General features: G+C 37.7%; 1 protein-coding gene across 1 annotated transcript in view; it reads right to left on the reverse strand.

The window, feature by feature from the left end:
- The window catches only part of HERC1 (HECT and RLD domain containing E3 ubiquitin protein ligase family member 1), a 213,134-nt gene that overhangs the window by 85,929 nt on the left and 113,911 nt on the right, over positions 1–13,294 (reverse strand). The window contains exons 27-34 of the mRNA XM_082617315.1: positions 11,995–12,210; positions 11,233–11,353; positions 10,759–10,996; positions 10,401–10,585; positions 6,324–6,479; positions 4,347–4,453; positions 3,696–3,806; positions 778–954 (exon numbers count right to left, since the gene is read on the reverse strand). Of these exons, the coding sequence (XP_082473441.1) occupies positions 778–954; positions 3,696–3,806; positions 4,347–4,453; positions 6,324–6,479; positions 10,401–10,585; positions 10,759–10,996; positions 11,233–11,353; positions 11,995–12,210 (1,311 nt within the window). The remainder of the gene's footprint in view (positions 1–777; positions 955–3,695; positions 3,807–4,346; positions 4,454–6,323; positions 6,480–10,400; positions 10,586–10,758; positions 10,997–11,232; positions 11,354–11,994; positions 12,211–13,294) is intronic.

A 13,294-nucleotide genomic window follows, 5' to 3' on the forward strand; every position in this document is an offset into this window, starting at 1 on the left:
TTTAAGATAGACCTTTACAATTAATGAGATTTGTTTTAACTGGCTAAGTCTAAGATCCCTGAAGTCAGTACTGGAGGTCAGTCTCACCCTGCTGTCTGGGGACCTACCAGATAATAATATTAATTTTATTGTAAAAACACTGTGGCCAAGAGCCAGCCAAGGAGGTGGACTGTGCAGAAAAAGAACACAGCAGAGATTGCTATCCTTAGAAATGTCTGCTTGCAATATTGGTCCTTGGCTGGCACCTGGGAACTTGTCTGGTAAATAGTTCCCTACACTGATAAAAAATCTCCCTGACTGATATTGGTAGCTTATTATGCTTAGACTGTATGACAATATGGTTTATGCTAAAACCCTGCTTTCTTTCTGGGAATCTAAAAAAGGACAGGCAGAGAGTATGTGACCAGCACTCAATAAAAATGTTGGGCACTCAGTCTCTAATACGCTCTCCCAGGAAGAAACATCACACATATATTACTGCATTTTCATTGCTGGGTGTGCACTGTGTGACCCCTCATGGAAGGGATGATTATGATTTTTCAACCTTACACTTAAAAAAATTTTTGAGGTAATTTTACAATTACAGGAGAGTTACAAAAATACAGGGTTTCTGTATGTCCTTCACTGAGTTTCCATTTATGTTAAAATCTTACATAGTAATAGAACATTTACATAAGATGATTTTTTAATAGTCTTTCCATATATTTTTTATAATAACCTAGGAGGAAAGTACTAAAAAATAAAATGCTTTTAAAAACTACTTGGAATTCTACATACCTTCCACTGATAGCACCCAGAAGTTACTCCAGTTGATGCCAATCCATATCCTTTTCCTCCACTGCCATGAGTTAAAATCTGTCCATTCTCCACTATGCAGCACTGAGCTTTCTCTGGGTCAAAGGATACTTCTTGTATAGGGAGATTCTCATCTTCTTCCTCCAACTCTCCCTGCTTCTACCAGAAAGGAAACTGGGTCAGTATTTTGAACTAACTCAGATTCAGTTCCTGAGATCTCCTTGGGTTGATTCCACAAATATTTATTATCTACCATGTACCAGTTACTGTGCAGACAATGGAACACAATCATACATACAGCATGGTCCCTGCCCATGAAGAGCTTACAGCTCAGTCAGGGGACAGAGAGACAAATAAATAACACCAGTATTGTAGTGAGAGAATAAAAGAAGTTACATGACAGATATAGCAGAAACATATAAGTGTAAGTTTCTAACCAGGCTTGGGAAGGATAAGGTAAGCATTCAAAAGAGGATGACTTCTGAGCTGAATCCTGAATGATGAGAAGGCATTAAGCAGCTGATCAAAGTAGAGAAAGAAATTTAAGACAGTATGTACAGCATGTGCCAAGTCATGGAGGTGAAACAGAGTTCACTGATTTAAAGAATTGCAAGCAGTATGGAATACCTGGAGGATGAGACTGAAAGAGAACAAGGAACTAGAAGGAGAAGAAGGAACAAAATCATGGAAGGTCTTCAATGCCATTCTAAGTTTAATCTTTACTCTAGACAATAGGGAGTGCCTACACAGAATGATTTATATAGAGGAACTACTATCAGATCTATGTTTTATAAACATTGTTTTACCAGGAGTATACAGGATGAAAGCAGAGAGAACAATCAGGAGTTTACTGCAAGAGTTCAGGTAAGAAATACTGAGGACTTAAATTCATTCATTTGCTCAATGGGTATTTAATAAGCATCTACTATGTACCAGGCACTATACCAGGTCCTATATACTCGGCAGTATACTAGACAGATAATGTCTCTGCTCTCATAGAACTTATATTTTACAAGGTGGAGATAGAAAATAAACAAGGAAATAGCAGGTAATAAGTGCTATGCTGAAATCAAAAAAGGTGATGTGATAAAGACTGTGTGGCAACTGACTCTAGATTGAGGATCAGGAAAGGACAATGAAGAAGTGATAATTAAGTTGAGACATGAATAATAAGTTGACTTCTGAGAAACATATCTGAGGGAAGTATTCTAGGCAGAGAGAATAGCTGGCACAAAGCCCAAAGGAAGGAACAAGCTTAGTGTGTTCAAGAAACAGGAAGAAGGCAAGTTGTTCACAGTGTAGTGAGCAAAGAGGAGAGAACAAGGAGTTCTAGAATTTATCCCAAGAATGATTAAAAACCACTGGTGGGTTTTTTAAGCAGAGGACGAACATGCTCTGATTTACAATGTTAAAACATCACACTGGCTCCTGTGTAGAGAATGGACTGTAGGGAGTTAACAGGGGAAGCAGAAAGACCAGTTAGGAGAATATTGCATAATCTAGGCTGGAGATGGTAGTGGCTTGGAATAGGGTGATGGCAGAGGAAATGAGGAGGTGGAGAATTCAAGTTAAGTCTTAACAGAGAAGTCAACAGGACTTGGAGATTGTACGGACAGAGAAAATGTGTGTGTGTGTGATAGAAAGAGAGGAATCAAGGATGACTCCTTGGTTTTTTGGCTGAGTCACTTACTAGGTAAGATGGGAAAGCCTGGGGAAGGAACAAGATGTAACAGAACTAAGGATGCTACTAAGTGTGAGAGGCCTATTACGCTATTATTCAAGTTGTAAGGCAAGTAGAAGATGGGTATATGTCTGGAATTCAGGAAGAATGTCAAAAAAGGAATTAAAAATCAATGGCATACGGATCTGAATAAGGTTTTGCTGGCTACAGGAAATGGAACAGAGGTGAAAGTTGAAGAAAAAAAGGGGTCTTGGGACCAAGCCTTGGGATACTCCAGCAGTCAGATTAAATAGAAGAGGAAGTATAAATAAAAGAGGATGAGAAGAAGAGGCCATTGTACTGGGACAGAAGGAAAACTAGAAAAAGTGTGGAATCATGAAAACTAATAGAAAGATTAAGGTAGCTAGATGGATGGATTCAAGAACTATTTAGGAGGTAAAAATCAATGAGTTCTAGGGACCACATGGGTGGGGACATTAGGAGAATTCCCAGGAATTCAGGTTTGAAAAGCTAGTTGAATGTTAGTGCCACCAATAAAAATGGGATAGGAAGAAAAGGAGAAAGGTTTGAAGGAGAGACACCTGGGCTATCATTCAAGTTTGGAAGGCAGTGCATGTAGTGAAAATGGTCGTGGGTATGACTGAGACTGCTGGAAAAGCTAAAGACAGAACTCTGAGGAACACTGGAATTTGGGATGGAGGCAAGGAGAAAGTCACACCAAAGAAGAGATGCCTCCAGAGGGAATCAAGGATTGGCAGAGGGGATCTAGGAGAAAGTAGTGTTTTGAAAACAACAGAAGGCTAGAATTTCCAGAGGTCAAGTAAGCTGTGGATAAAAAGCCATACACTGTATTACCAATAACATCTACCTCTGTCATTTAATTTCAGTGCTTTGATGGAAGATAAACAACTGGGCTAAAGAGATAATGAGAAGTAAGGAAGTGACTTAAACATACACAAGATTACTCTTCCCAGAAGCTTAGCAATGAAGGATAAGAGAATATAGGGAAGGCTTCATAGATAAAAAAGAAATTTAGAAGGGTGGGAATAAGAGATGTTTATAAACTGAGGGGAAAGAACCAGTGGAGAAGGAGACACAGTACAAAGAAGAGACTGAATAACTGATAGAACAAAGTCTCTCAAAGGAGAAAGGATCCAGAGACAGGTGACAAGATATTCACATGTCTGTCTAAAAATACCTTTTTGGAAGAATCAAGTACCTGTAATTTTATTTCTTCTTCTTTTTCCTTTATCTGAATAGCATGTTTGGCCTGAGCAATGGGTGTCTCCCACATACAATCCGACAGGAGGGAAAACAGACGTTCAACAACCTATTTATTGAAGGAAAAAGAATGATAAAATTTGTAAAGGATCATTTTAACGATTTTTGGAAAAGATAAATCATGTAACTATAATATTAAGTCACATGTGAGATTTAATTATACCAAGGTCTGACAGCTACTTTGGGTGGATGCAAGTTAAATATCATTTTTTAGAAAGACCATTAACCCACTACAAAGTGGGTTCGACTGTCCTCATGTTGCCCCACTTTATGGACCTCTGATGAGGCCATGCAGCCTCACATCTTTCTCTCTCTAGATGCCCAAACCTAGGAAGAAATTCCACAAATTTTCCTTTCTTTCTGACCTTGAAAGTATTCACTATACCACTACTCCTCACATCCCATAGCTCACTTAATTTCTCTTTCTCCTTGCTTAGAGATGGAAAAATTAAAAAAGCAATCTCAGAAGTGGAAGTCGTGCTATTGAATAAATGACACATTTACAACTGAAGAGACCATGAGTTTAGATTTTCGGTGCATCATGTTGCACATGTAAAGAACATCCTCTAATAACTTTAAAAATAGAAACCTGGGCCATTTGATCATCTTCTACACCAGATTCACAAGCTGGTAGCACAGCCTCAAGGACATGAAGTGCAAGGAGCCTCGTTCTTAAGTTACCAACTAGAGGAATTCCTGGAGGGAGAAAAGGAGATTTTCTTATTATAAATGTGACTTAAATTCAAAGTTTCAATAAACCTCTTGAAAAAAATCTCTGAGGCTGCTAAGTATTTAGGATGGAACAGACTTCACTTCAGCATATTACCACAAGAATTCTGGATTCATCCCATATCCATTAATGTATACGAATATCCATGTTTGTGTTTCAGTTTTTATGTATGTTAGGGAACAGCACTATAATAACTACCTGTGCCAAGTACTGTGCTATGCATTTCATACACATTAATAACTCTGTTGATCCTCACAAATCCTACATTATATCCCTATTTTACTGATGAGGAAACTGAGGCTCAGAGAAATTAAGTAACTTGACCAAAGCCACAAAGCTCAGTAGAGACAGAAGTAGAATTGTAAATGACAGGTCTGTTAATCTCTAAAGCTCAGGCTTATCATCGCCTTTAATTGTTTCTGACTCCATCTACGCCCTGACGGCCTCACAGGATTAATGGGGAGTAAGCAGTTTGTACTTTTCCAGAGTAAGCAAAGATAGAGACAGGATACTGATGCTCTTTTTCCTATCCATTACTACAACACAACCAGTAGAAATAAATGAATATCTGATTTTTCTTCACGCTCTAAGAACTTAATCAGTATTACAGAAGGCTTACCTTATTAAAGGAGAAAAAAAGCTATTGTAAGTTATACTAGTTGAGAAAAACTATTGGGAAAATGAGTATAAACTTACTATATATAAAGCTAAGATGTGTATTTACAGAAGAACCCTGGTTTGAACAACTGATCTGAAAATAGTAGTTACCTGTAAATGGCAGATCTTTTAAGAAAATAAGAGAAAGGTAAGGGCTCTTTTGAATAAACTGCTGTTTTATTTGCAGCACAGATGATCAGTTTTGGAAATTCTTTAAATACTTTTAACAACAAATGAATTTCTTGCCAGAATTTGCTACCACAAAATGACTGAGATAATTTGCTGTAAGAACATTAACATTTAGTATGACTCCATTTTACTGTATTTTTGCAGTTAATAACTGCAGCTGTTATGTTAATAATAAGTTGTCTGTATTCTTTTGTTGTTTATGCCAATCTTAAAGATACAGGATCTGAATTTTTAAAAAATTGAATACACATTAAAAAAAGTAAAAAGAAACACCAATAAACTATATTGAGAGTGTACACATATAAAACAGCATGTACCATAGAAGACTATATTATGTTTCAGCACATTTAAGAAAGACCAGGGATGATGAGAAAGTTCTGGAAATGGAGAGTAGTGATGGTTGAGCAACATTGTGAATGTACTTACTCTCACTGAATTGTACACTTAAGTGGTTAAAATGGTAAATTTTATTTTATGTACATTTATCACAATAAAAAAAACAGATTAGGAAAGAACTGATAGTAATCTATACCAGCAGACCAGACTTTTAGGCTAAGAACCAGGAATTAAGCTTATTATATAGAACTCTCATAGACAGCATACAATCAGAAGTTACAAATCAAGGCAACAGAAATCACATCATAAGAAAGAACAGACAAACTCCAATCTGCATTTTGATAATCCAAAAAGTAAACTCAAAATCTGTGTTAAATTATCATATTAAACAGGATGTTCTCTGCTTATTTTTATTACTGTAATCTGAACTAGAGCCAACTTCTCTGCATTAAATCCATGATCTTCTCCAGTGCTACCTTCTATTATTAATTCCTCTCAATTTTTACTCCTGAGATTACTTTTCTTGCAATCAAATAAGTACTCATAAAACAAGAAAGAAAAGCCTTAAAATCAAGGTCAAGTATCCAATGTTGTTATCTGAATAAAACACACGTGATGTACAAAATACTGTAAAATAAGACAAAGGTCACATACCTGAAGAACATTTCTGAGATGCTATGTTTAAAAGCACCTCTGTCCACTTTGGGGAAGCCATTTTTGACTGAATTGCTTTTGAAGATACAACTCTGCGAAGAAAAACTAGAAAATCCCCCAGATGCAGTTCGGCTGCGCGTTGTTTCCTAAGAGTAACTGAAGAGTGAACAGACAAGTTTACATTACAACCAAAAGCCGACAGGAAACAGTCTTATATCAAATAACATTTAGAACGCAGTAAACACACACCTAATTCAAAACCTAGGTTGTCAGTTAGATGCTGAATTTTTAAAACACAGGAGAAAGGTCAGAACATAAAGTCAAACATAACATCTTTTACAACTGTGTACAATAACAAGTTGCTAGAATAAAGTATGTGTACTTGGTTTTGTGCATTTTTCTTTTTTTACTGCTATTGTAAAAAGTAACAGTTCTCTATCCAAGTCTAGAGTTCTACTAGATAGAATTTGAGGGAGATGGTCTGTAAACCCCCTAAAATTGTATGAAAAACTGTCTGGGGAATTCCATGGCACTCCAGTGGTTACGACTCGGCACTTTCACTGCTGAGGGCCTGGGTTCAATCCCTTGTTGGGGAACTAAGATCCCACGAGCCACGCTGCATGGCCAAAAATAAAGTAAAATAAAATAAATGCCTCAAACTGAAAAATATTCTTTAAAAACAAAACAAAACTGTGTCTGTGTGTGCATTTGACTAGTAAGAAAGTTGACAACTTTGATCCCATTTTCAAAAAGTCCATCATCTGTCCACCACCTCCCCTACCCTCTGCCCCAGTCAAATTAAGAATTACACCTCAGGACTTCCCTGGTGGTCCAGTGGTTAAGAATCCGCCTTCCAAAGCAGGGGACATGGGTTCGATCGCTGGTCGGGGAACTAAGATCCCACACGCCACAGGGCAACTAAGCCCACGTGCAGCAAACTACAGGGTCCATGCGCTCTGGAGCCCGCACGCCACAACTAGAGAGAAGCCCGCGCACCGCAACAAAAGATCCTGCGTGCTGTAACTAAGACCCGACGCAGTCAAAAATAGATAAATAAATATTAAAAAAAAAAAAAAAAAAGAAGGGCTTCCCTGGTGGCACAGTGGTTGAGAGTCCGCCTGCTGATGCAGGGGACATGGGTTCGTGCCCCAGTCCAGGAAGATCCCACATGCCGTGGAGCGGCTGGGCCCGTAAGCCATGGCCGCTGAGCCTGAGCATCCGGAGCCTGTGCTCCACAACAGGAGAGGCCACAACAGTGAGAGGCCCACGTACCAAAAAAAGGAAAAGAATTAATCTCTAAAAAAGACTTTGTGGTTTCATATTCTACAAAGAAACAAATTTGTAGGCCTGGGTCTGGTGTGCCTGACCTTAAACTCTATGTAAAAGATCTTTCCACAAACTTGCTCTAAACAATCATCCCAATTTTCCCACCAGTATCAACACTCTTATCACCTCTCTAATAGTTTCTCTCTAATAGCTTCCCTCCTCCCTGTACATTTTGAAGCCAAAGAACTTTCTGCTCTTCCTCTAACATGCCATGTTCTCATATCGTCCAACAACTTTCATACCTCCCTAGCCTGGCTAAGACCCACTCAAAGCCAGGCTGAAGAAGTTTGCCAGTGGGGTAGATTCCCAGAATGTCAATCCCTAAGGGGCATTAAAACATGGAAAATCATAACAATTTGGACAGGCACTCCTTTCAGGGAGATCCTGGCACATCAAATTAAGAAATACACAGACAAATCACTTGTGATAGAGGGGAGACCACCCCCTGCCAAATGGCATGTCTGAATAGCCATTAATCTATCTTCATAGACATCTTTTTAACTGGAGGGCTTTTGTTTTGCTGAGATGGATGTGCAGGTCTATGACAGAACTAACCTGCTAGGGATAATTAGAGAAAAAGCTAAGAGCTCCTTCTCTACATTTCCTCTTCACAGTACTCTACCTCTTCTTTAGTCTTTGCTAATATACAAACATTTATTATATTAGTTTGAAGAATATAAAATTATTAGCCTGCCCTAGGTACCTATATCTCACTCCAACCTTGTTCCTACACATTCCTTCAAAATCCAGTTCAAAGCTACCTCTTCCATGAAACTTTCTCTCTTGGTAGAGATCCCTGGGAAAATCTCTTTTAGGAGGCCTCCATCCTACCCCACTCTCACTCTCAGAAAGTATTTCTGTAACAAGACACTAAATTAATTATATTAATTAAAGCCTGGAGACCTTAAATATAAAGCTGGTTAATACAACTTGATGATACAGTTTGTGTTTCAGTATCAGTACTACGTTTGAAATGAAGAGTACACCTTACTTTCAGTTAAGTATTTTAGAGAGTATGTGGAGTTATTAATACCTGGTCCATCTGCCTCTGAATGCCTGGCCACCGCTGACTAGATTCAGTCTCACTCCCAGCCATCCCCATAAATAGAATGGGTGCAACCTGAGAGGAATGGATGTGGACTCAGTCTGCTGTTACACCTGCTGAGATTCATCACAGTTTCTTTTTTTACTGGATATGGAAGGATCCAGTTTTCTTGGGGAGCTATAGGCTGAGAAGTAACTCTACTGTGTCTTCCCTGCCGTCCGTATGTGCAGTACTCGACAGAGTGGTAAGAAACTATTACCTGAACAACTCTGTATCCCCAAACTGGATCTCAGGAAAAAGGGAAGTGGCATTAAAAGCCTGTTTTTATTTTATCATACCTTGTGAGTCTGCCCATGCTCTTTGCATAAGCAATATACTTGCTATATAAAGAAGAAGTAACTTGCCAGAGGTTCAGCCTCTGTAACCAAAAGCTAGCCCTAAATTAGACTCATACATCCTCCTAGATTCTGACCTAAGAGATTTAGCTATTTCTTCTGAGCTTATTGTATTACACTGTAATTATGTGTTTAAACATCTACCTTCCTCATTTCCCTAGAAGGTCCTTGAGGGCAGAGATAATGTTTTGTCATTTTTGTACCCCCAGCATATTCCTTTATCCACCCACCTATCTATACAATATTAATATTATTTAAATACTACTTTATTTATTTAAATATTATTTATTATAATATTCCAATATTAACATTAACATTCATTGAGCTCTTACTATGTGCTAGACACTGCTCTAAGTCCTTTCCAAGTATTATATTATTTAATTCTCACAACAGTCTTGGAAGGTTGTGTCTATTACTCTTATTTTTATCTATCTATTTACCTATCTATTTATCTATCTATCTATCTAGTCCAGGAAGGATTTAATGGCTCCCAGAGCTTATTATGGTAATAAGACATTGAATAAATGACCAGTTTTAGACCTTTATTCCCTTAATCTATAACAGACATGTATAGTAGTTCTCCTGTTCAGGGTTTACGTTCTACTGAAATACAATGTTCACTATCGGTTTTTTTTGTTTTTGTTTTTTTTTTGGCTGCGCCATGCAGCTTGCAGGATCTTAATTTCCCAACCAGGGCTTGAACCCGCACCCTCAGCAGCAAAAGCACAGAGTCCTACCCACTGGACCAGGAGGGAATTCCCACAATGTTCGCTATAGTTTTTAAAAGCTGTAAGGAGATGACCATATTACAGCAAGCAAAAATTATTATGGCTAAGTATAATGAAGAATTTTTTAGTGACTAGAGAGCAGAACAGCCTAGCAATAAGTTCAGCTTCCCTAATTCTAACCCAATTCCCAAATAATAAAACCCTTGGTCCTGGCGGAACACTTAAAACAAGAATGCAACCCAAGAGATGGGCTGTCAGGATCAAATGCTACAAGAACATAATCTGGGGAAATCAGTCACCTAGAACCTCTAAGTTCTAGAGCCACAACAGCCAAGGAGAGGCTGAACTTAGACACTGAGTGATACAGTTGCTACATCAGGGTTAACCAACTCTAAGGAGAGGAAGTTCAGTCAGAGGTACCTCTAAACCATACATATTTGGAGAAAAAAGGGGTTTCTAAATGAACAAATAAAAATCCTCTCATGCCTCACAATAGAAAGAACTCTACATTCTGATGATATTCACACAATGTGGATTCAATAAATGCTTGTAAATAACGACAGAGAAAAAAGATTTACGATACCTCTGAAGTCTCTCTTCTCAGTTTCTCCACTGGAGTCAATTTTCTTCTCTTCTTCATCCTCTTCTCCTTCTCCAAAAGAGGCCATAAGTAGTACACCGGCCTGGGACAACAAATTCTTCAACTGACTGCAGAGTAGATCCAACAAAGATTGAACTACCTTAGGGCTCAGTTTATCAGCATAGGTCCTGAAATAACATATACATGAAATAACATGAAATAACAGGAAAAAAATAAATGGTAATTACACAGAAGGGCAAATGTGCTTAAACACATAAAGGAGATTATGGTGAAATGGAAATCACTAAAATGTGAAAGACCAGGCCCCAAACAGTTCTACCAAGACATCTACAATGCTCACCCTGTAGTGATGGCTAGAATCTGGAGCAATCTTGTACTAGCCACTTTTAAAGCTGTGCTTAGCTGGGAAACACCCGTTTTTGGCAACAACTGAAGAGGCTGTCCTAGCATGGTGTCTGTGCCACATAACTGCGACAATACATTTAGCAGACCAGTGGAAATCGCCAAAGAAACATCTACTGGTTGATAGTGGACACTCAGGGCGAAAACTGTAACCAAAAGGAGACGCTGCTGGGCTTCTAAAAAGAAGAAAGAAAGAAAGGCAGTTGAGAATCTTCTTTAAAGGTAACAAAGCATTTACTAAAATAAATCATATTCCAAAATATAAATAGTAGTATGGAACACTATTACACTTTCAAGTATTTATTCTTTACCTATAAGCTGACCTAATGTTAAACACAGAACATTAGCTACCTAGCATAACCTCAGGCCAAAATGTTACTTGCACCTTATATTTGCATGTGCAGTTACTCACCAATGTGATGCTTGTTTGCCTGCAGGGCTCTCTCCAGAGTAGCAGACAACTGTTGATAAATCTTATGCACAGCCATCTGGATTTCAATCTGAATATTTCTCTTAGCTGCTCTGATCCCATCCTAAATTACACACAAAGATTTACCTTTTCTATTAACAACAACACTTCCTACCCAAATGAATGTAAAAGCATTTTATTCCTAGCCTATGCTAGAGCCCTATGGTGGTTTTTAATTATTTAGTATATTTCAGTATATAGAAGTTTTATAATGAAATTATTTTTCAATGCTTGAAAATTCTTGATTCTATATAATCTCTCTCCTTTCCCACAAAGCATTTTTCCTCTCTAAACATGGAAGACATAAAGACAACACTTCAAAAAAACAGTTCAAGCAATCAGAGAAACTTGGTAAAATGATCAAGTCTAAAATGTGAATTCTTGAAACCCATCCTCCCAAACACCAATCCTTATCCCAACTTAGATCTACCTCTATGCAATTTGGCTAAGGGTTAATAAAACTGAGCCAGCAAAGAATCTAAAAGTACAATAGTACCATGGCTTACCTAATGGCTTATCTAACCTCAGCTATAATCAGGAAACTAAACCAATGAGGTATCTTTAAGTCACTTAGGTCTTTATATTTTTAAACCTCAATTCTAAACACCAAAAAGTTTAGCATTATTAAACTGGTGTTGTAAAAATACAGTTAAAATCTGAATATACTAAAAGGTGTCATCCTCCCATGACAGTTCTGTCATCTACCTGATAGTGATGCAATCGGCCACTCTCTCCTTTGGCTCCTGCGTGTCCAACAGTGCCTAAACCGAAACACCCTGCTAGAAACTGCAGCCTCACAGATGTGAGCAGAGTGGATGACTGGAAACCTGAGCTTGATCTGCTTCCTGTCAGAGAGATGTTACCTTTTTCTTCCATTCCAGACAATAGTACAAGGATCTGATGAAGTGCCTCTAAACGAAGCTTGAGAAAAAATGAAATAAACATATTTTAGAATTCTTCACTGAACTGAGACACAAATAACTCTGTACGTCACAGACAATATATTTCTTAGCACACAGAAAATTCTGGTATTTCTTAGGAATCTATTATATTAAGATAAACATTTATTTTACTATTACGACTTTAAAAATTAAAATATCTTAAGGTCTCTATAAGCATACTTCAGTATAAAAGAGGCTACATAGTACAATGGGAAAAGTAGTAAATTTGGATGTAGGAGATCTAGTTTCAAGGCCAGAGTATTCCAACGACTGTGTAGCCTTGGGAAACTCAATTTCCTGAGTCTGTTTCTTCATGTATAAAATGAGGTTAATAGTACTTTAATCTGCTCACAGAGCTATTGTGATGCTCATGAGGAGATAAATGTGATTTCAAAAGCATCAAGTAGTATGGATACTGCTTCCTTTACTTATAACATTATATAGAATGAATACTCTTTAGTTCAAGAATTAGAAGCATTTCCAGAAGGTTTCTCTGTGGTTCTCTTGAACTTCTGGCTCTATCTTCCCTAGGAGGACAAATATCCACCACAGCAGTCCACTGGCCTACCTTCCTTTTTTTAAAAAAAAAATAAACTTTTTATTTCGAAATAATTTTATATCTTTAGAAGAATTGTAAAGATGGTACAGATAGTTCCTGTATACCTTTCCCCAAGCTTCTCCTAATGTTAGTATCTTACAAAACTATGGTACATTTATGAAAACAAATTAACATTGGTACAACACTACTGACTAAACCACAGAATTTATTTGGATTTCACCAGAGTTCCCATAATGTCCCTTTTATGTTCCAGGATCCAAATCAGGATATCACGTTGCATTTAGTTGTCTTGTCTCCTTTAGTCTGTGACAGTTTCTGTCTTTGTTTTTCATGACCTTGACATCTATGAAGGGCTGTTTGTGTATTTTATAGAATGTCCCTCAGTTTGGGTTTGCCTGATGTTTTCTCATGTTTGGCCTACATGTATGGATTTGGGGACGAATACTATAAAGTCCCCCTCTCATCACATTATTATCAGGGTACATGATATCACCAGAACTTATTA

Source organism: Mesoplodon mirus (assembly GCF_964341445.2).
Source record: "Mesoplodon mirus genome assembly, chromosome: 4".
Lineage (NCBI taxonomy): Eukaryota > Metazoa > Chordata > Mammalia > Artiodactyla > Ziphiidae > Mesoplodon > Mesoplodon mirus.